Source organism: Pristiophorus japonicus, chromosome 7 (genome assembly GCF_044704955.1).
Source record: "Pristiophorus japonicus isolate sPriJap1 chromosome 7, sPriJap1.hap1, whole genome shotgun sequence".
NCBI lineage: Eukaryota > Metazoa > Chordata > Chondrichthyes > Pristiophoridae > Pristiophorus > Pristiophorus japonicus.
In genome coordinates, this window is record NC_091983.1 from 87,793,358 (window position 1) to 87,819,824 (window position 26,467).

Here is a 26,467-nt window from a genome sequence, read left to right on the forward strand (position 1 = left end):
AGCTTTCCTTGAAATATATAAGAACATAAGAAATAGGAACAGGAGTCGGCCATATGGCCCCTCGAGCCTGCTCCGCCATTCAATAAGATCATGGCTGATCTGATCATGGACTCAGCTCCACTTCCCCACCTGCTCCCCATAACCCCTTATCCCCCTATCTTTTAAGAAACTGTCTTATTTCTGTCTTAAATGTATTCAATGTCCCAGCTTCCACAGCTCTCTGAGGCAGCTAATTCCACAGATTTATTCAAATAATGTATGCAAGTAATTAAATCAGCTAATCATAAATTGAAAATCAGAGAAGTGCCAAAGAAAATATAAAGTAATAATTTCATGACAATGCAGAGCATGGATATACCAATAAGGAATGCAAAATCCAGGCAGAAGAAACTTCTGAATGAAATTCCTCCCAATGTTTAGCAAATTTATCAAAATAAATGTTATCAAGTGTTAAATTAAAACATTTGAAACCTAAAGCATAAAAATGATTTGTAAAACATTGCCATACAAACATGAAATTGTTAATTCATGTTGATGTAACCCAATTGAAAGGCTTTGAGTGGTGTATGAAAGTCAACGGTCTTTAAAGTACTTAAGCTTGACAAAAATCCCAATTTGAACTGATTCTGACAAAATATGAATAACACTGTTCACAAAGGCCACTGAAAAGCTGCGTTAAAACCAATTTAACTATCAGCTGACAAGTTTATTTCACTGTTACTGTGTGCCTCACCAATAAAATCATGGTCAAATTTCAAGTTTGCCGTCTAGTATACAGCTATACACTGTTACTTAATGCTGCAACTTACAAATGTTTCACTTTACAAAAATATTTTTTAGAATCTTTCAATTTAACAGAAGGGGTTGTCACAATGTAAGATTTCCTCAAGTGTTTCAATTATGCTCAGTTTTGTAGAATCCCTTGTCAAACAAGCCCTGTCCAAAAAATAATCCTGCTTCTGCAAACCATAATATTGTAGCATTTTGGTTTTTCTAAGGAAAATTCCTAACGAGTATCTCTAATTTTTCTGAAATATTACTCCTTTCTTCAGGAGAGCAGCTAAATCTTATCCCACATTGTATCACTAACATAATTTATGATTAAAGGGAAAAATTCACCAGGCAATTGATTGCAAATATACATTTTTTTTTTAATTGCCATCCAAGTTTTACATCTTAGCATATGCAAAATTGACTTTTCTTCTCATACTCCCTTGTTTCCCAGTAAACCATTGTAAACTTGTGAAAATACATGGGAGGGAGAAGAGACAGAACATGAGCAACCTCTTAACATTCACAGCCTCAGAAAAACATCAGGGCAGTAAAATATTACTGCTGAACACATATCTAATAGAGATAAAACTATACATAAATATTCAGATTAAGTTACCTGTATGCATAAGAGGTTAAGCATTAACAATAATTGCATACCTTCACTGAATGATTAACTGTGACCAGGCTTCTCGGAATTATACAGTGTGTAAATAATTAAACCAGTTAAACAATCATTCACAGATTAAAAGTAGTCAGTATTAAGTGAGCAGCAAAATGGTTTTTTAACTATATTAATAAAATCTGCTTTCAAAAGATAGAAAACAGATTTTGATATAGTTGAATCCTAAAATTATTGATTTGCCAAAAACATTTCAAGACCATTGTGCAAATTGAATTGAATAACAGTGAACTGGAACGTCATGCTTGAAAAGCACTTCAGAATCCAGTACACATCTGGCAAGGTTCAATATTATAGAAAGCCTAAAACATGGTGTGGAAATAATTTTGTTATCTGTCTGATTGTACAGGACCTCCAGTACTTTGGGTATATGGAAACAGCCACAACGCACCTTTGGACCCAAAACCACAAAAGGCCACAATAGTTACTGCATCCACTTCATAATTACATATAAAGAGGTTTACATACCTCAGTGCTAAGTAACAGTTGAGCTAATTGTGCTAAGAGTGATGTAAACAAAGCCAAAATTTGACCATCAGCCCTTTATACACAATATTTGAAGTTTTCCAGAAAATTTAGACTGCCACTACTTAAACAAAAACTTAAGACACGGTTATTAGGGTGTTCTGTTCTTTCTGCTATATTGTGCATGGTTTAAAACAAAACAAAAAGGCCAAGAAGAATACTGTAGTCCTGTAAGAAATATCAAGTCCGAGGTGAAAATTGCACCCAATGTATTATCGCTTTTAGAAAAAAGCAAAAAGTTTAGTATGTAGTGCATGGGAAAATGTTCAATACTATCCTCATCATCTATAAATAAATAAAAAATCAATTACACAAGTCACCCATGAGTGCAACAATGTTCACTATTTTTCTCCACACAGCATCTGGTTAATATAACTTTTATTTAAAGCTTATAATTTAGGGGGGAAATTGTGCTTTTGTAGGTTACCTCTGTGAATAGAATATAAAAATATAGCAAAATCCTGTGATATCGAGAGGCACACAAGCTCTGGACATCTCACCCCTTACTCAATGTCAGAAAATTTGAGTGCAGAGTGCCAGAGAAGAACCCATTTGCACCATCAGAACATGCACATTCACCTGTAATTTTTTATTTTCCAAATCAGAAATTTGTGTTGGTGTGCCTGTAATATCGTGGACACATTGTAATTTAAAATAGCCTTCTTAGCCACGAAATTACTTCAAAAGGACAGCAGTTCTATTTTTCATTAACAGGAAGAATGGAAATTGTATCCTGCATATTATTGTACAAAATATGGCTGGTTGGGAATGATTCATGGAACGTGCACCTATAACAATCCCAATACCATTTCAAGACGGTACACACACCAATGCTTCTCACCAAATCCATCATTATCAATGTTCCACTGGACTCAATCACCATGGTTTAGCACTTTTGGCAATGAAGATGCAAGATGGAAAGTAAAAGGATTTGTACACAGCTACATGACAGTGACATCATTGTAACAAACAAATATGGATGTCTAAGAAATGTTGCGGCAATTATGTAAACAGCTGTTGGTAACAGCTACTTTCTGTCTGGATTACTCAGTAGATGTCTGAAGTCACAAATAATCAGAGCCTATTGGACTTGACTCAGAATGTGTATGTCTCTAGTAATATACAAGCTGCTTGCATTAGTTTCTAATAGTTACCTCTTGAAATTAGATACTTAAAGTTTCCTACAAGGTCTTGCATGCCAGTTCCTTACATCTGCAGTATACAGACAAGTGATGGAGTCCAACCACTGATAATCACCCAGGCCCTTGAATTCAGTCTCGTTTGAACCAATGCACTAACTAGAAGGATCTAACAATCTGAGTTCAAAAAGGGATAAGCAAAATACATGCACTGAAAATTGAAGCTGAAAACTAATGAATGATATTTGAATATTGAGAGTTGCACCCTTTGATAAATATAGAATAGCTTATTCTATTGTCAAATCACTTCACAGATTCCATAGAACACTGACTATGTACAAGTGGGCTTTGAAACTTGTGTTTTGGCTGAAACTTGGATGGTCGAATTGAACACTTTGATTTACTTATGATCTGAAGTTCAGCTTCAAACTGATTGAATTGCACCAAAGCTGAACTTTAGGTACTCATCCCCAAGAATATTGACAACATATGTACAAAATCAGAATTAAGCATGTACAAACAACAGTTGATATAGTAAATGATAAATGGAAGAAACATGATTACTCGTATAAATTCCACAAAAGTTGGATACAGAACAAAAAGGCAATATACATCAAGTGGGATTCTTTTCACTTTATTCAAATTTCCCCACTTCAGTACTATTAGGTAGTTAAAATAGTCAAACAAAGGATTTGAAGTTTTGCAATATGTTAGTACAAGAGTCTAATCAGTGTTTTATGTTCGGAGACAAACTATTGATACAATTGTGGTGTCCAGCTGCAACACACAACTTCTAATTGTAAATGAAATTGGTACACTATGCAGTCTTGAGTATCTCGTGGAAGATGTAATTATAAATAAATTAACATTTTTTTAAATTTTTATGGTAAACTAATTTGGATCAGTTGAATTCCTTAAACTGAAACTGGAGCCAGTTCAAAATCATTAACACAAATTAACAAAATATTAGAACTGGAACTATTCCACTGGCCCAAACTATGCTTTGAATAGAAATTACACTGATGTAATATGAAAAAGCTTGCTTTATTATGGCAAGCTTCACCAGTAAGAGATACAATATCTCTATGGAAAAGAGACCATTGACTAAATTGTACTAAACATATAGAAAGGATCCATCAAATTAGAACAACAAAAGTATGAATTCTTACACCATGAAGCAGGACTGTCTGAACATTCCCCTCACTGTAGTATAATTGTGAAAATCCACACAATATATTCATTGTCTTTCCTAAACAGACTTTAGGTACAAAACCTCTGGTTGTGCACATAAACTAAACACAATTACTGCTCGTCATGCTTGTTCCTTCCAAGTATACCTTGCTCTAAGACTTTTAGTATACTCTTCATTCAAGCAATCCTCCATGAAAGAAAACCAGAATTTATAGTAGAAAATCGGCATGCATTCACCACCACAAAACTGAATATTTGAAACAAAAGAAAAAAAGTGAAAACAGCAATTTAACAGGTTTTGATTTGTTTCTGATAATCCACAATGTTTATAAACTTTACATTTTCATTCAATTTCCTTTGTAAATTTTATAATTTACTCATTCAAAAAAAAGTCTTCTTTAAATACATGCTTTAAATATAGGCTGTGGCAAATTCCAACATACTAGGCTCTCATACTATTCCCTCTTTTTGAAGACCTGCAAGTTCCAATATCAGCAACTTTGCTCAATTGGGCTATAAAGGCAAGTGAATGTTCAGTCTCTCTAGTATTATAAGTAAGGTGGAATTGTCTTTCAAAACATGTGTTTAAGAAAAGATGTGAACAGAACTTCCAATGAGTAAATTACAAAAGCATAATCGCATTGCCCAAGGACTAGGTTGTGAATCTGTAAAATGAAAGTCTGTTGAAATATTTACTAGCCTGTTTTCTTGGATACAAGCTACCATCTACTTTATTGAAGACTCCAATAGTATAACAAAACTTTAAAGAAGGGAGCATTACACCAAAAGAAAATCCAGTGCCAGCCAGTTGCACACAATCTGTGCTTGTGCACAGTTAATGTCTATTTAAATACTTAATTGAGTTATTAAACCTTTATTATCGGTAGATCTCTCAAAACAAAAGCTTAATGCTTATAAAGGGACTATCTCAATCTTCTGTTTTCTACTGATGGTGGCGGTGGTGGGCACAGTTTGTTGTGATGGCTGAAGCATTCACAGGCTGCTGGGATGGTCATTCTTTACAATACTTCAGAAGCCTGCAAGCCAATTTTCTGTTCCTCCTCTAGTCATTCTGTATTTGGTTTCTTCAGGGAGAAGGCGTAAATGTTAAAATGTTTGCTCAGCTGATTCACCTGTTTTAAGATAAAATAAAATTACTGTACTCCCAAGTTAAAAAGGAGGGATTTTTCATATCCCTGGAAAATAACAGTGATCTAATTCCTTTATCTATTTTCAATTCCAGGTGTGTTGGGTTATTTGTGGTACTTTTATTTCATTGTGAACTGTTCTGAAACTACTGAGAGCTCTTTACCCATTCACCCTGATAGAATATAAATTACTCAAAGCTCCAGAAATGAAATACTGTGCTAACACACCCATCCAGCATCTATTCTAAAATTAAAATAGAAATGTTGCAAATACACAGTTCAATCATTATTGGTAAAGAAGATTTGAGTGTTTCCCCTTCAACAGAATTGCCTTTTAAAGCTACTGTGTCATACAGTTAACAGCAATGATTTAACTACAAAAACTGGTAAAATTACTCAAAATCTACTCACCACACATACTCCGTAGTGAATATGTGCGAAGGTTATTACTGTAGTCAAAACAATGAGAAGATAATACTCTTTGTCTGGTACGATACCAGAGACCACAAAGATCACACCTGCAACCAATGGCAGGAGAAGGCAGCTGAGGGGCTGACAGCGAGTGTTACTCATCTGGCAAACTATAAGTTTACACTGCAAAGTAGAGGAAAACAAGCAGTTAGTCATGTTTATACAAATAAAGGACAAGAGGGTTTCTTTCCTAAAAAAAAATATTTTCAAACAATTTGAGAACAGGCAGAGAATGCTCCCAATGTACTAGCCAAGATCTATACCTTATCCATTAAAAAAAATACTCATTTCATTTGCTGCTTGTGGGTCTTTGCACTTTTTAAGAATGTGTGCACAAATTGCTGTATTTACAGACACAATCATGATTGCACTTTAACAATGTTTTGGCATATTAAGGCACTGTAAAAATGCAACTTTATTACTGGGAATAGTTTATAGAAATGAGATGTTGAATAGTGTGTTTATTTTTTGGACATACAACAAAGACAGTAATTTAGATGTATGCAATCTCTATTACATGATAAATAGTCAACGCTAATAAAAACCCTGCTTTAGTTATTAAGCAAGATTGCAAATTTCCAACATTTGAGTGAAAAAGCACACGAGCTAAACTATTAAAAATGAAGAAAAAACAATACAATTACTTCAATAAAGGATACCATGTGAATCCCTGTACTGCCACATTTAAACAAGCAGCCCTAAACAGATTACATATGTTTGTTATTGGGTCCTGGTTTATTTCAAAATCTCATGTTGACTGACAGCAGCAGTAGTAAACAGTCACATGAATCAGCTCAAATTGAAAGTGATCTTGTGAAAAGTCATATTGTTCTAATGACATTAAGTACTGCTAACTGCATTTGAAACAGATGATAGTACATTATAACAACATAAGAAATAGGAACAGGAGTAGGTCATACAGCCCCTCGAGCCTGCTCCGCCATTCAATAAGATCATGGTTGATCTGATCATGGACTCAGCTCCACTTCCCTGCCTGCTCCCCATAATCCCTCATCGGTTAAGAAACTGTCTATCTCTGTCTTAAATTAATTCAATGTCCCAGCTTCCACAGCTCTCTGAGGCAGCGAATTCCACAGATTTACAACCCTCACAGAAGAAATTCCTCCTCATCTCAGTTTTAAATGGGCGACCCCTTATTCTAAGATCATGCCCTCTAGTTCTAGGCTCCCCCATCAGTGGAAACATCCTCTCTGCATCCACCTTGTCAAGCCCCCTCATAATCTTATACGTTTTGATAAGATCAACTCTCATTCTTCTGAATTCCAATGAGTAGAGACCCAACCGACTCAACCTTTCCTCAAGTCAACCCCCTCATCTCCGGAATCAACATAGTGAACCTTCTCTGAACTACCTCCAAAGCAAGTATATCCTTTCGTAAATATGGAAACCAAAACTGCACACAGTATTCCAGGTGTGGCCTCACCAATACCCTGTATAGCTGTAGCAAGACTTCCCTGCTTTTATACTCCATCCCCTTTGCAATAAAGGCCAAGATTCCATTGGCCTTCCTGATCACTTGCTGTACCTGCATACTAACCTTTTGTGTCTCATGCATAAGTAGCCCCAGGTCCCGCTGTACTGCAGCACTTTGCAATCTTTCTCTATTTAAATAATAACTTGCTCTTTGATTTTTTTTTCTGCCAAAGTGCATGACCTCACACTTTCCAACATTATACTCCATCTGCCAAATTTTTGCCCACTCACTTAGCCGATATGTCCTTTTGCAGATTTTTTGTGTCCCCCTCACACGTTGCTTTTCCTCCCATCTTTGTATCATCAGCAAACTTGTCTCTTCTTCCAAGTCGTTAATATAGATTGTAAATAGTTGGGGTCCCAGCACTGATCCCTGCAGCACCCCACTAGTTACTGATTGCCAACCAGAGAATGAACCATTTATCCCGACTCTGTTAGTTAGCCAATCTTCTATCCATGCTAATATATTACCCCCAACCCCATGAACTTTTATCTTGTGCAGTAACCTTTTATGTGGCACCTTGTCAAATGCCTTCTGGAAGTTGAATTCACCACATCCACTGGTTCCCCTTTATCCACCCTGTTTGTTACATCTTCAAAGAACTGCAGCAAAATTTCCAAACATGACTTCCCCTTCATAAATCCATGCTGACTCTGCCTGACCAAATTTTGCTTTTCCAAATGTCCTGCTACTGCTTCTTTAATAATGGACTCCAACATTTTCCCAACCACAGATGTTAGGCTAACTGGTCTATAGTGACTTCTTTCATGATTTGGTAAAAAGGGTTAATTACTCAGTAACTTGTATGTATTCTAATTGAAGGCTGGTAGAGTAAAGGCCAATACAATTCAAACTGGTAGAACAGTTTGTCAAGCCAAATTTGGACTTCCTTTACTCCTTGGCATAAATTGGGTCATAAATCCCAGACAGTTCCAGACAAACTCAGGTGAAGGGGTTAAGGATTCGTCTGGTGCCAGTGATAAATATTCTTGTCAGGGTATATATCCCACTGTTTTTACAACCCATATAGGTCATTTAGCCCCTCAAGCCTGTTCCGCCATTCAATGAAATCACGGCTGATCTGTGACCTAACTCCATATACCCACCTTTGCCCCATATCCCAATAGCAGCTTTGGTTCACAAAAAGCTATCAATCTCACATTTAAAATGAACAATTGCCCGAGCATCAATTGCTGTTTTTGGAAGAGAATTGCCAAACTTCTACCACCCTTTGCATGTAGAAGTGTTTCCAAGCTTCACTACTGAAATGCCTGGCTCTAACTTTTATACTTAACCCTTAACCGTCTAAATTTCAGGGAATACTGTAGTTTGAGCAATCTCTCCTCGTAATTTAACCCTTGGAGTCCAGGTATCATTCTGGTAAATCTACGCTGCACTCCCTCCAAGGCCAATATATCCTTCCTAAGGTGTGGTGTCCAGAACTGCTCACAGTACTCCAGGTGTGGTCTATACATGACTCTCCTTTTACATACCATTTAAAGGTTATTATGAATCTAGTTGTCTCTAAATGAACACTAGAGAGCAAATCTTGTCTTTTGCCATCAAAGACCTTATTGTTGGAAGATTTCCTGTAAACCATTGCCATTTGTACTACAGAAACTAACACAGGTGACTTTCCCATTCATTCAAAGAGAATCCAACATTTGAAAAGTACAAGCATCCAAGCCAACCCATATTTGCGATTGTTGGCAATTTTTCCGACGAGTAAACAGATATAAAACTGAGTAAACGAGTGTTGAACAGGTGAATGAAGTATCCAAAGTACCAAGCAGGCTACATCTAACAAATGCTGATGGGCCAAGAGTGTAAGATAATGGTGAACAAATATCTTCCCGGTAACACAAATAGACCAGTCCAAAGAAAAGCACACCTATTGTTTATAGAACAACATTCTGAAGGTCCATCAAGGTTAGCTATACCACTTGAATTCTATGAATATGCCTTGTTTCAATAAATCTTGCAAGTGAGTTCTCAGCCTCTCAAAAATATATCTGTTAACCAATGCAAGAAACAGTAATCAACATTGTACTTCAATGCCAAATTCGAGCACCCATCACATAAGGGCTACTTATGTTATCCTCAATTGGAAACTGATTGAGCCACCAAGAAAGTTCAGAGAACTTTTCATTGAGCACTGCAAATATGATTGCCATCAATTCTACAACTTTCAGACAATGCTTTGAATTATCTTTACTGTCGAATAAGAGAGATACCATAGCCTGAAACATGAAAAGTCATCACAGGCAGTCCCTCGAAATCGAGGAAGACTTGCTGCCATTCCAAAAGTGAGTTCTCAGGTGACTGAACAGTCCAATACGGGTATTACAGTCTCTGTCACAGGTGGGACAGACAGTTGTTGGAGGAAAGGGTGGGTGGGGAGTCTGGTTTGCCGCATGCTCCTTGCGCTCGTTTTCTGCATGTTCTCGGCGACAAGACTCGAGGTGCTCAGCGCCGTCCCGGATGCTCCTCCTCCACTTAGGGCGGTCTTTGGCCAGGAACTCCCAAATGTCAGTGGGGATGATGCACCCGATGAAGGAGGCTTTGAGGGTGTCCTTGAAATATTTCCTCTGCCCACCTGGGACTCGCCCGCCGTGTAGGAGTTCTGACTAGAGCGCTTGCTTTGGGAGTTTCATGTCGGGCATGCGAACAATGTGGCCCGCCTAACGGAAGTGGTCGAGTATGGTCAGTGCTTCGATGCTAGGGATGTTGGCCTGATCGAGAACACTGACATTGGTGCATCTGCCCTAAGGGGATTTTTCAGGATCTTGCGGAGGCATCACTGATGGTATTTCTCCAGCGATTTGAGATGTCTACTGTATATGGTCCACGTCTCTGAGCCATACAGGGGGACAGGTATCACTGCAGTCCTGTAGGCCATAAGCTTGGTGCCAGGTTTGAGGGCCTGATCTTTGAACACTCTCTTTTCTTCGGGCAGCCGAAGGCTGCACTGGAGGTGATGTTGAACCTCGTCGTCGATGTCTGCCCTTGCTGATAATAGGCTCCCGAGGTATGGAAAGTCATCCATGTTGTCCAGGGCCGCGCTGTGGATCTTGATGACTGGGGGGCAGTGCTTTATGGCGGGGTCTGGTTGGTGGAGGACCTGTGTCTTACGGATGTTTAGTGTAAGGCCCATGCTTTCGTATGCCTCGGTGAAGATGTTGACAATGACTTGTTCAGCCTCTGAATGTGCGCAGACGCAAGCGTCGTCCACGTACTGTAGTTCGACGACAAAGGATGGGACGGTCTTGGATCTGGCCTGGAGGCGGCGAAGGTTGAACAGGTTCCCACTGGTTCTATAGTTTAGTTCCACTCCAGCAGGGAGCTTGTTGTGAGGTGGAGCATTGCAGCAAGGAAGATCGAGAAGAGAGTTGGCGCGATGACACAGCCCTGCTTGACCAACTGGCAGGAAATTATTCCCAGAGATGCATGGAATTGGCAGTTAAGATCACAAAATCCTGCTTTGGATCCAATTGTGATTTGTTGATGAGAAACATTTTTTTTAAACTGATTAACCAATCAACTAAATATGAATAGATAAAGAAAGAAAGACTTGGATTTATCTCATCTCTCATAGGCAGTCCCTCGAATGAGGATGAGGTCCCTTGAACGAGGATGACTTGCTTCCACAAGAGTTCACAGATGTTTTAATGAAGGACCCGATGTTCCAGTCCTGAACTCCAATTGAGGGGGTGGAAGATATCTGTGCGCGAATTAAAAAAAAAAAAAAACATGTGGTGACTGTTGCACATCAGCCACCACACGGGCTCGACAGAGCTACGCCTTGATCCAGAGGCAAGGGTTGAACCAGGACAACTGAAGACCTGCTCTGCTGCACGGACCTTGTGCACACACATATCGCAGTGTGGGCAGGCCCGTGCTGTCTCTGGGCCCTCGGCTCTTCTGAGTCCCATACCCTCATTCGCCGCACCTTCGCCCATGATGATCCAGGGCCTGGCGCTCCAGCTCTATTTATAGCCCCGACCTGCAGTGGTGTTCTCACACAGGTCGGGGTGACCCATGATGATCCAGGGCCTGGCACTCCAGCTCTATTTATAGCCCCGACCTGCGGTGGTGTTCTCACACAGGTCAGGGCAGCCCACGATCTAACTGCCTATGGCTATACAATCTCATTAAGAGCTTAGAAACACCATGCTCTTTCATATTTGATCTAGAAAAGGACAAGTTTTGCTATAACAGGAATCGTGAAGCAATCTTTTCTTGGGTTTATATCGTGCCTTTCACAACCACTGGACGTCTCAAAGCGCTTTACAGCCAATGAAGTACTTTTGGAGTGCAGTCACTGTTGTAATGTGGTAAATGCGGCAGCCAATTTGCGCACAAACAACCTCTTACAAACAGCAATGTGATAATGACCAGATAATCTGTTTTTTTGTTATGTTCATTGAGGGATAAATATTAGCCGGGACAACTCCCCTGTTCTTCTTCGAAATAGTGCCATGGGATCGTTTATATCCACTTGAGAGAGCAGATGGGACCTCGGTTTAACATCTCATCTGACAGTGTAGTGCTCCCTCAGCACTGCACTGGAGTGTCAGCCTAGATTTTTGTGCTCAAGTTCCTGGAGTAGGACTTGAACCCACAACCTTCTGACTCAGAGGCGAACGTGCTACCCACTGAGCCACAGTTGACACAGCTAGATGTGCAAGTGCTGTATCTATAGATGGATGCCGCCATAGATAACCATTTCATAAATACTTCATCAGCAGAAATAAAGCTGAAATAGAAATGTTATGTTTGTCTTCAATGTACCATTAGGGAAATACATGACTACAGTACATTTATGTTTCCACAGATTTATTTCCTCTGCAAAAATGTCCAATGATGATGTAACAGAATATACAGTGCCACAGAATGGTCTACATTGATTAACTGCTACCCAGCAGTGCCACTGTTGTGAGGCGTGAAAGAAAGTAGTGCTCTGCAAATTAAAAGACTGGCCATCTTGGTTGCTGTCATGTATCTATTAACAACCAGTGTAAGAGCAACATTTATAGACCCCAGAGCAGGCTGTCTATCTGCCCCTTATTCATGGATAACGAGAAATCCTACAAATAATTTGTATGAGCGGATCTTACCGTAATATTAGAAAATGCTGTGCCCACCAAAAAGTAAAATATTCTTGGATGTTTCTCCATAACATCGTATGGCGATGTACAGACCCAGAGGGTGCAAAGACTGAAAAGTAATACTGGTGAGATGAATGGCAGCATGGCTTCATAAAAGGAATGCTGCTTCAGGGTGTTGGATCTATATGCCCTAAGAATTAAGGACAACACAGTTAATCAAAATAGTGAAAAATATTATCTAAATTGGCTAGGAAATGCACAGAATATGTGTAATGCTATATTTATAATAGAATGCTTTACCATTCAGTACAGTGCACGTATAACACTTCAAAAATCCAAACTTTCAGCTCAATACTGAGCTCTAAAATGATAATGCCCTGCACAGTTTTGCATTACTTTTACAGTTGCACATTATTTTACAAAACTCGAGATTCCACGGCATTTTTTTCCTGAAGGGTGCTCAATAACTTGGGCTGAGGATTGCAGATATATAAAAACATCCAAGAACAATATATATTATCATAGTCAATCTCAAAAGCTTTTGGAATCATAGACCTTTACTAGGTAAACACGTCGGAGATTATGTCCTCAAATTCATTTCAAGGAATATCTGAAAATGAGGCTGACAACTATAATTAGTTTGAGATTAAGGTACTTAACAGCAAATTCAAAATATTAGCTTTTAAAATACTTACATTTTTAAAATAAAAATTTCAAATCTTAACATTAACACTTGATAAATGTCACAAATACGGAAAAAAAATTCAAAATGATCCAAATCAAATACTTACTTGAAAACATTATACAAACTCACAGGAAACGTGATAGTAAAGGCACAGCCTAGAAGGTAGATAAAATAATTTTCAATTTATAAGCAACACTAAGTGTTCATTAGACTATTTGGCCTGTATTTTCAATCCAGCATAAATTTACAATGGCATTGAAAAAATCTCCACATCCAAATATTAATAAAACGATGCTTAGATACTTCTTCAGCTCAGTCATAAATGCAACACATTTTCCCACATTACTTTATAGAAGTTTTAAAATAAATGAAATTAATTTGGGCCCATTATCCTCTTTGCCCTGTAAAATTTAAATTTATATGATATTTAAAAACCACGTATTACAATAATATGATGTCAGAAATGTCTATTACTGTAACAGTTATATCACATACCCGCCCTTCCTATATAGAAACATAGAAAATAGGTGCAGGAGTAGGCCATTCGGCCCTTCTAGCCTGCACCGCCATTCAATGAGTTCATGGCTGAACATGCAACTTCAGTACCCTATTCCTGCTTTCTCGCCATACCTCTTGATTCCCCTAGTCGTAAGGACTTCATCTAACTCCTTTTTGAATATATTTAGTGAATTGGCCTCAACAACTTTCTGTGGTAGAGAATTCCACAGGTTCACCACTCTCTGGGTGAAGAAGTTTCTCCTCATCTCGGTCCTAAATGGCTAACCCCTTATCCTTAGACTGTGACCCCTGGTTCTGGACTTCCCCAACATTGGGAACATTCTTCCTGCATCTAACCTGTCTGAACCAATCAGAATTTTAAACGTTTCTATGAGGTCCCCTCTCATTCCTCTGAACTCCAGTGAATACAAGCCCAGTTGATCCAATCTTTCTTGATAGGTCAGTCCCGCCATCCCGGGAATCAGTCTGGTGAACCTTCGCTGCACTCCCTCAACAGCAAGAATGTCCTTCCTCAAGTTAGGAGACCAAAACTGTACACAATACTCCAGGTGTGGCCTCACCAAGGCCCTGTACAACTGTAGCAACACCTCCCTGCCCCTGTACTCAAATCCCCTCGCTATGAAGGCCAACATGCCATTTGCTTTCTTAACCGCCTGCTGTACCTGCATGCCAACCTTCAATGACTGATGTACCATGACACCCAGGTCTCGTTGCACCTCCCCTTTTCCTAATGTCACCATTCAGATAATAGTCTGTCTCTCTGTTTTTACCACCAAAGTGGATAACCTCACATTTATCCACATTATACTTCATCTGCCATGCATTTGCCCACTCACCTAACCTATCCAAGTCGCTCTGCAGCCTCATAGCATCCTCCTCGCAGCTCACACTGCCACCCATCTGCAAATTTGGAGATACTACATTTAATCCCCTCGTCTAAATCATTAATGTACAGTGTAAACAGCTGGGGCCCCAGCACAGAATCTTGCGGTACCCCACTAGTCACTGCCTGCCATTCTGAAAAGTACCCATTTACTCTTACTCTTTGCTTCCTGTCTGACAACCAGTTCTCAATCCATGTCAGCACCCCCAATCCCATGTGCTTTAACTTTGCACATTAATCTCTTGTGTGGGACCTTGTCGAAAGCCTTCTGAAAGTCCAAATATACCACATCAACTGGTTCTCCTTTGTCCACTCTACTGGAAACAGCCTCAAAAAATTCCAGAAGATTTGTCAAGCATGATTTCCCTTTCACAAATCCATGCTGACTTGGACCTATCATGTCACCTTTTTCCAAATGCGCTGCTATGACATCCTTAATAATTGATTCCATCATTTTACCCACTACTGAGGTCAGGATGACCGGTCTATAATTCCCTGTTTTCTCTCTCCCTCCTTTTTTAAAAAGTGGGGTTACATTGGCTATCCTCCACTCCATAGGAACTGATCCAGAGTCAATGGAATGTTGGAAAATGACTGTCAATGCATCCGCTATTTCCAAGGCCACCTCCTTAAGTACTCTGGGATGCAGTCCATCAGGCCCTGAGGATTTATCGGCCTTTAATCCCATCAATTTCCCAACACAATTTCCCGACTAATAAGGATTTCCCTCAGTTCCTCCTCCTTACTAGAACCTCTGACCCCTTTTATATCCGGAAGGTTGTTTGTGTCCTCCTTAGTGAATACCGAACCAAAGTACTTGTTCAATTGGTCTGCCATTTCTTTGTTCCCAGTTATGACTTCCCCTGATTCTGACTGGGGAACCTACGTTTGTCTTTACTAACCTTTTTCTCTTTACATATCTATAGAAACTTTTGCAATCCGTCTTAATGTTCCCTGCAAGCTTCTTCTCGTACTCCATTTTCCCTGCCCTAATCAAACCCTTTGTCCTCCTCTGCTGAGTTCTAAATTTCTCCCAGTCCCCGGGTTCGCTGCTATTTCTGGCCAATTTGTATGCCACTTCCTTGGCTTTAATACTATCCCTTGATAGTCACGGTTGAGCCACCAGGGAAATCATGCTCGACGAATCTTCTGGAATTTTTTGCGGATGTAACTAGTAGAGTGGACAAGGGAGAACCAGTGGATGTGGTGTATTTGGATTTTCAAAAGGCTTTATTAAAGCACATGGTATTGGGGGTAATGTACTGACGTGGATAGAGAACTGGTTGGCAGACAGGAAACAGAGAGTCGGGATAAACAGGCCCTTTTCAGAATGGGAGGCAGTGACTAGTGGAGTGCCGCAGGGCTCAGTGCTGGGACCCCAGCTCTTGATAATATACATTAACGATTTAGATGAAGGAATTGAGTGTAATATCTCCCAGTTTGCAGATGACACTAAACTGGGTGGCGGTGTGAGCTGTGAGGAGGACGCTAACAGGCTGTAGGGTGACTTGGACAGGTTAAGTGAGTGGGCAAATGCATGGCAGATGCAGTATAATGTGGATAAATGTGAGGTTATCCAATTTGGGGGCAAAAACACGAAGGCAGTATATTATCTGAATGGCGGCAGATTAGGAAGAGGGGAGGTGCAACGAGACCTGGGTGTCATGGTTCATCAGTCACTGAAAGTGGGCATGCAGGTACAGCAGGCGGTGAAGAAGGCAAATGGTATGTTGGCCTTCATAGCTAGGGGATTTCAGTCTCGGAGCAGGGAGGTCTCACTGCAGTTGTACAGGGCCTTAGTGAGGCCTCACTTGGAATATTGTGTTCAGTTTTGGTCTCCTAATCTGAGGAAGGACGTTCTTGCTATTGAGGGAGTGCAGCGAAGGTTCACCAGACTGGTTCCAGGGATGGCTGGACTGTCATATAAGGAGAGACTGGATCAATTGGGCCTTTATTCACTGAAGTTTAAAAGGATGAGAGGAGATCTCATAGAAACGTATAAGATTCTGTCTGACGGGACTGGACAGGTTAGATGCGGGAAGAATGTTCCTGATGTTGGGGAAGTCCAGAACCAGGGGACATAGTCTTAGGATAAGGGGTAGGCCATTTAGGACTGAGATGTGGAAAAACTTCTTCACTCAGAGAGTTGTTAACCTGTGGAATTCCCTGCCGCAGAGAGTTGTTGATGCCAGTTCATTGGATATATTCAAGAGGGTGTTAGCTATGGCCCTTACGGCTAAGGGGATCAAGGGGTATGGAGAGAAAGCAGGAAACGGGTACTGAGGGAATGATCAGCCATGATCTTATTGAATGGCAGTGCAGGCTCGAAGGGCTGAATGGCCTACTCCTGCAGCTATTTTCTATGTTTCTATGTTTCCCTTTTTAATTTTTACGCCAGACAGGAATGTACAATTGTTGTAGTTCATCCATGCGGTCTCTAAATGTCTGCCATTGCCCATCCACAGTCAACCCCTTAAGTATCATTCACCAATCTATCCTAGCCAATTCACGCCTCATACCTTCAAAGTTACCCTTCTTTAAGTTTTGGACCATGGTCTCTGAATTAACTGTTTCATTCTCCATCCTAATGCAGAATTCCACCATATTATGGTCACTCTGTCCCAAGGGGCCTCGCACAACGAGATTGCTAATTAATCCTCTCTCATTACACAACACCCAGTCTAAGATGGCCTCCCCCCTAGTTGGTTCCTCGACATATTGGTCTAGAAAACCATCCCTTATGCACTCCAGGAAATCCTCCTCCACCGTATTGCTTCCAGTTTGGTTAGCCCAATCTATGTGCATATTAAAGTCACCCATTATAACTGCTGCACCTTTATATGGCTCAGAGACATGGACTATGTGCAGCAGGCACCTCAAAACACTGGAGATGTATCACCAACGCTACCTCGGCAAGATCCTGCAAATCCATTGGCAGGTTGGTGCACCAATGTCAAGTGTCCTCGCTCAGGCCACTATCCCCAACATTGAAGCATTGACCACGCTCGATCAGTTCCGCTGGACGAGCCAAATCGTCTGCATGCCTGACATGACAAAACAAGTGCTCTACTCAGAGCTCCGACACAGCAAGCGAGCCCCAGGTGGGCTGAGGAAATGCTTCAAAGACACCCTCAAAACCTCCTTGAAAAAATGTAACATCCCCACAATACCTGGGAATCCCTGGCCCAAGACTGCTTAAAGTGGAGGAAAAGCAGCCGGGAAGGTGCTGAACACCTCGTGCCTGTTCGCCGAGAGCAAGCTGAAGCCAAGTGTTGACAGCGGAAGGAGCGCGTGGCAACCCAGGCAATCCTGCACACCTGTTCCTTCAACCACCATTTGCCCCACCTGGGATAGAGACTGTTGGTCCCAAATTGGAGAACTCATTTCTAGCGTGGAAGCGAGTCACCCTCTACTCCGAGGGACTGCCTATGATGATGATGATGTACATAATCTATGTCTTTGAACCATATAGGAGGGCGGGTATCACTACTGCTCTGTAGATCATGAGCTTGGTGCCAGGTTTGAGGTCTTGGTCTTCAAACACTGTCTTCCTCAGGTGACCGAAGGCTGCACTGGCACACTGAAGGCGGTGTTGGACTTCGTCATCTGCCCTTGTTGATAGTAGGCTTCCGAGGTATGGAAAATAGTCCATGTTGTCCAATGCCTCGTCGTGAATTTTGATAATGGGGGCGGGGGCAGGTTGGTAGAAGACCTTTGTCTTACAGATGTTTAGTCTAATGCCTTTGCTCTCATACGCTTCGATGATGGTATTGATGATGGCTTGCAGTTCGGCCTCCGAATGTGCGCAGAAGCAAGTGTCGTCTGCGTACTGTAATTCAATGACACAGGATGGGACGACCTTGGATTTGGCCTGGAGGTGGTGGAGGTTAAATAGTTCCCATTTGTTCTGTAGATTAGCTCCACTCCAGCAGGGAGCTGAGGGTGAGATGGAGCATTGCAGCAAGGAAGATCAAGAAGAGCGTTGGTGCGATGACACAGCATTGCTTGACCCCAGTCCGAACGTGAATTGGGTCTGGATCACGGCCTGAATGTCTTCGCGAAGCAGGCAAAGGATGGTGACAAACTTTTGAGGACAGCTGAATTTGAGGACGACGCTCCATAATCCCTCACGGTTGACAGTGTCGAAGGCCTTTGTGAAGTCAAAGGCGGCCATGTACAGGGTTTGGTGCTGTTCTCTGCATTTCTCTTGGATTTGCCACATGGTGAAGATCATGTCCATTGTGCCCCTTAGTGGGCGGAATCCGCATTGCAACACAGATCATAGTACCCAAACAATGGGCCATTGGTCAGTTCTGGCAATCTAGCCCAGAAAGTTCAGACATCTTAGTTTTATTCATGGTTATATTTCTTGTTGTCTGCTTTATCCTGTTTGAATTTTTTGCATCTCCTTTGCGGATAAGCTCCAAATCAGAACACCAAGATGTGTCAATACAGTAGCTTCACATATAAGGAAACTAATGGGAATATTGATTTAAACATTAATTTTCAGGTCTTCTGCACGCCGTTTTTCGCCCCAGAGCGGCGGCAATAGCAGCGGAGGGGTCTTCTGGGCAGGCAGTCAGCCTCCAACACCCAGGGTGCAGGAACCCTCAGGTCCGGTTTAGCGACGGCACAGAGCAGCACTGCCCAGAAGAACTGCATGTGCAACGCCCCTGGTTGTGACACCGGCACAAGTTTTAACTTCAGCCCGACCGTGTGCCCCGCAGTAAACGCCTGGGAAATCAGGCGGTCCAACGATACACTGACTGCAGAGGTGTAAGTAATGGACTCCTAAGGCAAGTGTGATTGTTTTTTCTTTTAATTTTTTTGCAATTTATGTTGTGGTGGCGTGGGCAATGTTTTGGGAATGTCTGTGGGTTTTTTTAAAAGTTTTTTTTCTTTCCCCAGGTGTCTCTCGGAACGCTGCCGGCCCAACTCTTTGGCTCAGAAATTTCTCATGCTAGCGCCCCAGAGAGGTGTACAATGCCTCCCTTAGTGCTGCGCCCTGTCTCAGGGCCCAGCTGCCCAATTTTACTTAGAGGCGTAAACTGTTCCCAGGCACAAACTTTATCACCCCGCCACCATTACCATCCCAAAATCCTCAGCCGAAAATCCAGCCTCTGATGTGGTCTATCTGGCTCCATAGTATGGCTCAAAGTTAAGCAGCTTGGTCAATGCCGATATAGAGATTTTTAAGTTTTTAAAATTTCTGCCTGCTTGTATTTCCCCCCATTCGCTGTCATCTATATTTACTATCCCAACTTTTATTTTATCGATGTAGTATATTTTAACATATATTTTACGCTGTTTTGAAATTTAAATTCCAGTAATAAACTTGTTCTATTTTTGCCTTTTCTACCTCATCTTGCTGCTAATGTTCAACTTGGGACCTGTATAAGTAAAATTGTCTGAAAACTTGTCCCAAAGATTAAGTGAAAATTTGACCTGATTGCTCAACAACACAACTAGGCCGGTAATTATTACCCATCCCGAATTGCCCTAGAGAAGGTGGTGGTGAGCTGCCTTCTTGACCAGCTGCAGTCCATGTAGTGAAGGTACTTTGTTGTAGTGGTAGTACAACTGAGTGGCTTGCTAGGCCATTTCAGAGGGCAGTTAAGAGTCAACCACATTGCTGGAGTCTGGAGTCACATATAGCACTGAAGGACATTTGTGAACCAGTTGGGTTTTTTCTAGCAATCCGTAGTTTCCATTTTTAACGAACTGAATTTAAATTCCCCCAGCTGCATGGTGGGATTTGAACTCATCACCGGATTATTAGTCCAGTAACATAACCACTATGCTACCGTACCCCAGACTTGGATATGATGTTTGTGCTAATACATGTAATGTGAAAGCTGACAACAGGTTTTAATAACACTACATCATACATGACCTACAAGCTAAACAGAAAATTGGGATATTCAAATCAGTGTTGTAGAGGTCTTGAAGGAAACATGAATTTGTAACCCTCCACCCAAAAAATACAATTCTTCTTATCCTATCAGCTTTGTTTATGTATGGCATACATGTGCTCATAACTTCTCAAGCACAAGTTGCCAGTAAAAAAAAGGATATAGTAAAAAGAGTCACTGATTCAGAATCTAATTTTATGCTTTTTTAAAATCCACTCCTTTTACAGGTCTATGCACCATTCCCAAGTCAGAAGGACGAGATGACAATACACTCCCATTGTCCTCTACATCAGAGTGAAGGAATGCAAGTGACTGTCCTTTGACAGCAAGACTAAGATCAAAAGCTCACCCTGTGGGGAACTGCAGATGTGAACCTACATCCTATGTGAAGGACAGAGGCACAACCTCAGTCTATTTTTACCACGTTTTATGAATTTTCAATACTGTTTTCATGTCCGATAACTCTCACCATATTTAACTGAAGGTACATACCCAGAATCATGGTACTGAAGAGATCTCTATACTGGAAATTAAGGAAGATGGGTCCATACCAAGCTTCAACGCCGACTATAGCAGTTATGATGTATACAATTGAAATGGTCTGGAATAAAATTAAAAGGAGTAAGTTTTCCTTCTGCTTCTGTTTTAGAGGCCTGTCATACTGCAATGTTGTGTATTTGTGAGGGGCTGTCTGCAACAGATGTATAATATCTAAATCACTTAATTAGTTGAGCGTTTTTAACCATCTCTATAGAGAAGAAATGATTTGATCTTTAATACGGTTGTGAGAAGGTGGCAAGTCTAAGCCAATTAATTCGTTGTATAAAAATGTTAACCATATGGAATCTCCCATTCAACAAGATAATGGTAACAATTACTATTAACTGGCACATTAAAGTTACATCTTGAGCATATAAAATGTATATCTTCTTATACACTTCCTACATTGCAGCCATTACAAGCAGACAGGATTTATTTTAGTTTAGTGTATCTTTGTACATTTTTTAAAAAATTAACATTTTATTACATCCAGCTGCACAAGTGGTGCTGTAACTTGCACTAAACTGTTTTATCAGCCAAATGTAACTATCAGTCACATACATAAATGAGGTAGCAACTTTAGAAGTTTAATAAGAACCAGTAATTCATAATATTTACAGTAAAGTTTAAGCTTGGAATTGTTTGTTGAAAAAAGTTGGTATATGGTTACATATCCTAGGAGTGCTGCATGTTAGCCTCCGTTGAAATGTAATTTTTTTAAAAAAAGCAAAGCCTGACATTTATGGAAACAGCACCCGAGTCTTACTGAACTATTTCAGAAGCAACAAGGTTGAATCTAGATACAGTGCCCTTCAAGCTCAAAACCTTAAAATGGGCAGCCACCTGTCTTGAGCAAAGGGTCAAACTCAATAAATACTGTTTTCGAAACTGAAGGAAGTAAGTCGAGATAAGCGAGCATCAAAAGATGAAATGATTTTCAATGAAAACATAGAGTAGGGGTTAAAGGTAGCTCCTCAGACTGCCAAATAGTGTTCCACAGGGATCGGTGCTGGGACCATCGTTGTTAATAATTTACATTAATAATTTGGGCTTGGAACTCGGAAGTATAATTTCAAAATTTGCAGACACCATCAAATTGGGAGGTGTAGTTAATAAAGGAAGAATGTAACAATACAGTAAGACATTAATAAGTTTGCAGAATATGTATGGAATTAGCAAATGAATTTCAAATAGACGTGTGAGGTGGTACATTTAGTAGGAAGAATAAAGAGACCACATACTCCTTGGAAAATAAGTGTCTGGATGGGGTTATGGAGGAAAGAGGGGTACAGAAACACAAATCACAAAGTAGTGACACAGGTTAATAAAGGCAAAAAAAAGAGAAACCAAGCACTGAAGTTCATTTCAAGAGTGATAGAACTGAAAAGCAGAAAAGTCATTAAACTATATCAAACCTTAGTACTGTGCACAGTTCTGGTCTCCATATTATGAAAAGGATATAGAGGCATTGGAGAAGGTGCAAAAAATATTCACAAGAATGATACCAGAACTAAGAGGATATAGTTATAAAAGAAAGGTTGAACAGGCTGGGGCTCTTTTCCCAAGAAAAGAAGATAAGATCTGATAGAGATCTTTATGATATAGAAAATATTTCCACTTGTGTGGGAGTCCAAAACTAGAGGTCATAAATATAAGATAGTCACTAATAAATCCAATAGAGAATTCAGGAGAAACCTCTTTACCCAAAGTGTGGTAAGAATATGGAACGTGTTACCACAAAGAGTAATTGAGGCAAATAGCATTGATGCATTTAAAGGGAAGTTAGATAAGCACGAGAGACAAAGGAACAGAAGGATATGCTGATAGAGTTAGATGAAGTAGGGTGGGAGAAGGCTCATGTAGAGCATAAACGCCAGCATAGACGAGTTGGGCCAAATGGCCTGTTTCTGTGCTGTACACACTTGATGATACATCCATCTTTATGTAACCATATGCCAACTTTTTTCAACAAACAATTCCAAGCTTAAACTTTACTGTAAATATTATGAATTACTGGTTCTTATTAAACTTCTAAAGTTGTTACCTAATTTATGTATGTGGCTAATAGTTACATTTGGCTGATAAAACAGTTTAGTGCAAGTTACAGCATCACTTGTGCAGTTGGATGTAATTTTCCTTTCACTCAAAGTTTGCTGTAGTTTTTACAAAGCGTCAAAATCAATGGACAATTAAACACATGTACACAGCAGAGATGACTGCTGTGTTTTGTCTTACACGATAGCCACTGCACACCAAAAGCATGCACTGCGTGAAGCACTGAGACATTTCACCATGACAAGGTGCTATATAAATGAATATATTTTTATTTTTAAAGTCACTTACCACTTGACTAAGGTCATATCCCCAAGGAAGGAAAAGAATTCCTGTATTGTACTTCTCCCAGTGGGAAAGTATGAAGGAAAACAGCACCACCCACAGAATGAAGAAAAGTGTAAGAACGCTGACACCTGCCTCCCCACGTCCAAAGATGGAATAGACAGTGACTACAAAAAATATACACGCCCAGCTGTCCAAACCATGGTCAAAGAGTTCTCCAAGTGGGGTACTGGAGTTGGTCCGCCGAGCTTGCTTCCCATCAACCCCATCTGCAGGAAATTGATAACAGAGATTATGCTCAATGTTAGAGTCACTATTGTATTTCCCAAAAGATACAATCACGATTTTATAACCATATATTTATATTGCTCCTATCCAGGTATAAAGCCATTGTTGCAGATGTCTTGCTCATTTTTCCTCACTGGAATATACAATTATCTAGTTAGGAAAAGAAAGTCAAGTCATATGGACTGTACATCCCTGGACATTAAATAAAGTTCATACTGCGTTATTCTTAGGAACATAGGAACAGGAGTAGGCCATTCAGCCTCTTGAGCCTGTTCCACCATCCAATTCGATCATGGTTGATCTGTACCATCTCCATCAACCAGTCTTCATTCCGTAACCCTTAAAACCCTTACATAACAAAATATCTATCAATCTCAGTTTTGAAATTTTCTGTTGACCAAGCCTCAACAGCTTTTTAGCAGAGTTTCAGATTTCCACTACCCTTTGTGTGAAGAAGTGCTTTCTGACACCTCTGATCAGCATAGCTCTAATTATAGGGTTATACCCCCTTGTTCTGGGCTCACCCACCATAGAAAATAGTTTCTCTATCTACTATATTAACTCTTTTGATCATCTTAAACACTTCAATTAGATTCACCTCTTAATCTTCGATATTCAAGGGTATACAAGCCTATTCAGGATCTTTCATTTTTTCTCCCCCATCCTCTTCTCTCTCCCACTCTACAACTAATTTTCAGGATGTGGAATCGTTGACAAGGCCAGCATTTGTTGCCCTTGAGCAGGTGATGGTGGATCTTCTTCTTGAACTACTTTTGCAGCAGCTTCACAGAACGGAGTCAACTTCAGAGTTAAGAATGGAAATACATATAGGCCAGACTGGGCAAGGACAGCATGGGGGCCAGGAAGGGAAGTTGGATAGTTAGCAGTTTAATGGGAATAAGATCAAGAGAGGAGGAGGTCTCATGGACAAGATGAGCTTGGAGATGGCATGAGGGTAGATAGGAGGGAAACTAGGAAAAGTTGCAAGTTCTGGATTGGGGCAGAAGAACCTTGGGAGAAGTTTGGCTTGGTGGGCATGGGGAAGGGAGGGATACAGTAGAGGCAGCTGAATGGATGGTCTCAATCTTAGTGACATAAAAGTCCATGAGCACCTTGCACTTCTTATTGGAGGTGAGGGTAGAGGGGCAGAGGAGAGGAGTTTAAGGAGATGGTTGGTAGTGGAGAAAAGAAGCCGGGGGTTATCTTCACATTCCAGGATGATCACAATCACAACTAAAATGTAATTCCAAGCTTACGTTCTATGTATCTCTATAAACCATCATGCTATTCGATAAGTGAGCAATCTTAAGAGAATGTAGTATCACCTAGCGTATATGCGGTGAAGTTTAGAAGACCAGCGGCAATCCATACCCAACTTGGAACATGCTCATAACCTGCACCTGGAACAGAAAGGAGGAAAAAAGAATGTGGTCACTCTCCAATAGCACACCAAGGCTTTCTCAGCATTTCCTCAATGAAATGTGTCACAGAACAAAGATTTTTTTTTAAAGTTATGGGAAAGCAACCTATCTGTATTTTGCATGCCACAGTAGAATTCATATCCTTCCACTTCCTCTCAAATTTAATAAGGAGAGAAGGCATTTCACGTGATTTTAGTCCCTACTATTGCACTCATTACAAAAACTGAAATAACTGACAGCTTACATCGATGGGCAATAAAGCAACTATGGATTCCAAGTAGTGCTGAAAAAAGTGCAAAACTGAAGGCACCAACTTTTAAGCACCTGATCAGTTTTTTAATGCATGGGCTAAACAGTGTGTAACTATTTACAGTATTTAATTTCTATTACAAGTTGATAAAAATACACTTCAAAATGACAAGTGGAAACAATAAAAGATTTATGCAAGCACTTAATTTGGGGGAACCAGAAGCTATAGCATTTAGCTAACATTAGCAAAGTAATAAATATGTGATAATGTTGAAAACTTGATATGAAGTCATTAACAAGCCTTTGCTGTTGAAAGGATTTCAGCAATTTTCTTCTTGCCCCATAATTTTCTAAACATACAAAAGCTTGAACCATGAGCAACAAATGAGCAATCACAGCCAAGGGACTTTGTCACAGCCAAACCAAAAGGAAACAAAATAACCACTCCTAAAAACTCACGTCATCCTTAACGGATCATGGATTGATATGTTCTTTTGAAGAGGTGACAAAGTTGGTGGATGATAGTAGCCCAGTAGATATTGTGTATTTCTAATTTCCTGGATGCCTTTGATAAAGTGCTGCACAGAAGGTTGTTAATGTATTTGGCCTGTGGGACTGATGAACAGATTCTATGCTGGATAGTAAACTGATTCCCACAGGCAGAGACTGGCATCAACAGAAGCAGCTCTATATGGAGTTTAGTCACCAATGCAGGGATCTGTATTGGGACTGTTACTCTTCACATTCTTTATTAGTGAATTTGATGAAGGCATAGAGGGAATAATCAAATTTGCTGATGACACAATATATGCAAGAGCTTGGAATGCAGCTGAAGTAAATTAGGTACATATGATACATTGGGGTAATGGGTCAGTGTGTGTCAGATGTCCTTCAATATGGAGAAATGTAGTGTAATGCATCTGGGTCTGGGTAATTTCAGGCACATGTATACCCTTGTGGGGTTACCAACTTATTAATGAGGACCAGGAGAGGGACAGAGAGGCCATAATTGACAAAAAGTTGCAGGTACACAACCAAAGCCTTCGGGAAAGCCATTAGAATCTTTGGGTATAGAGCTGTGACAGTTCAATATAAAACCAGAA

The 26,467-nt window shown here is 40.3% G+C and overlaps 1 protein-coding gene across 1 annotated transcript in view; it reads right to left on the reverse strand.

Annotated features, from left to right (window-relative positions):
• Positions 1-1,130: 1,130 nt before the first annotated feature.
• Positions 1,131-26,467, reverse strand: part of selenoi (selenoprotein I) — a 76,375-nt gene continuing 51,038 nt past the window's right edge. Inside the window, exons 4-10 of the mRNA XM_070885108.1 lie at positions 25,020-25,094; positions 23,413-23,675; positions 21,022-21,130; positions 13,322-13,370; positions 12,540-12,720; positions 5,868-6,050; positions 1,131-5,441 (exon numbers count right to left, since the gene is read on the reverse strand). Coding sequence (XP_070741209.1) covers positions 5,376-5,441; positions 5,868-6,050; positions 12,540-12,720; positions 13,322-13,370; positions 21,022-21,130; positions 23,413-23,675; positions 25,020-25,094 — 926 coding nt within the window. The 3' untranslated portion in view covers positions 1,131-5,375. The remainder of the gene's footprint in view (positions 5,442-5,867; positions 6,051-12,539; positions 12,721-13,321; positions 13,371-21,021; positions 21,131-23,412; positions 23,676-25,019; positions 25,095-26,467) is intronic.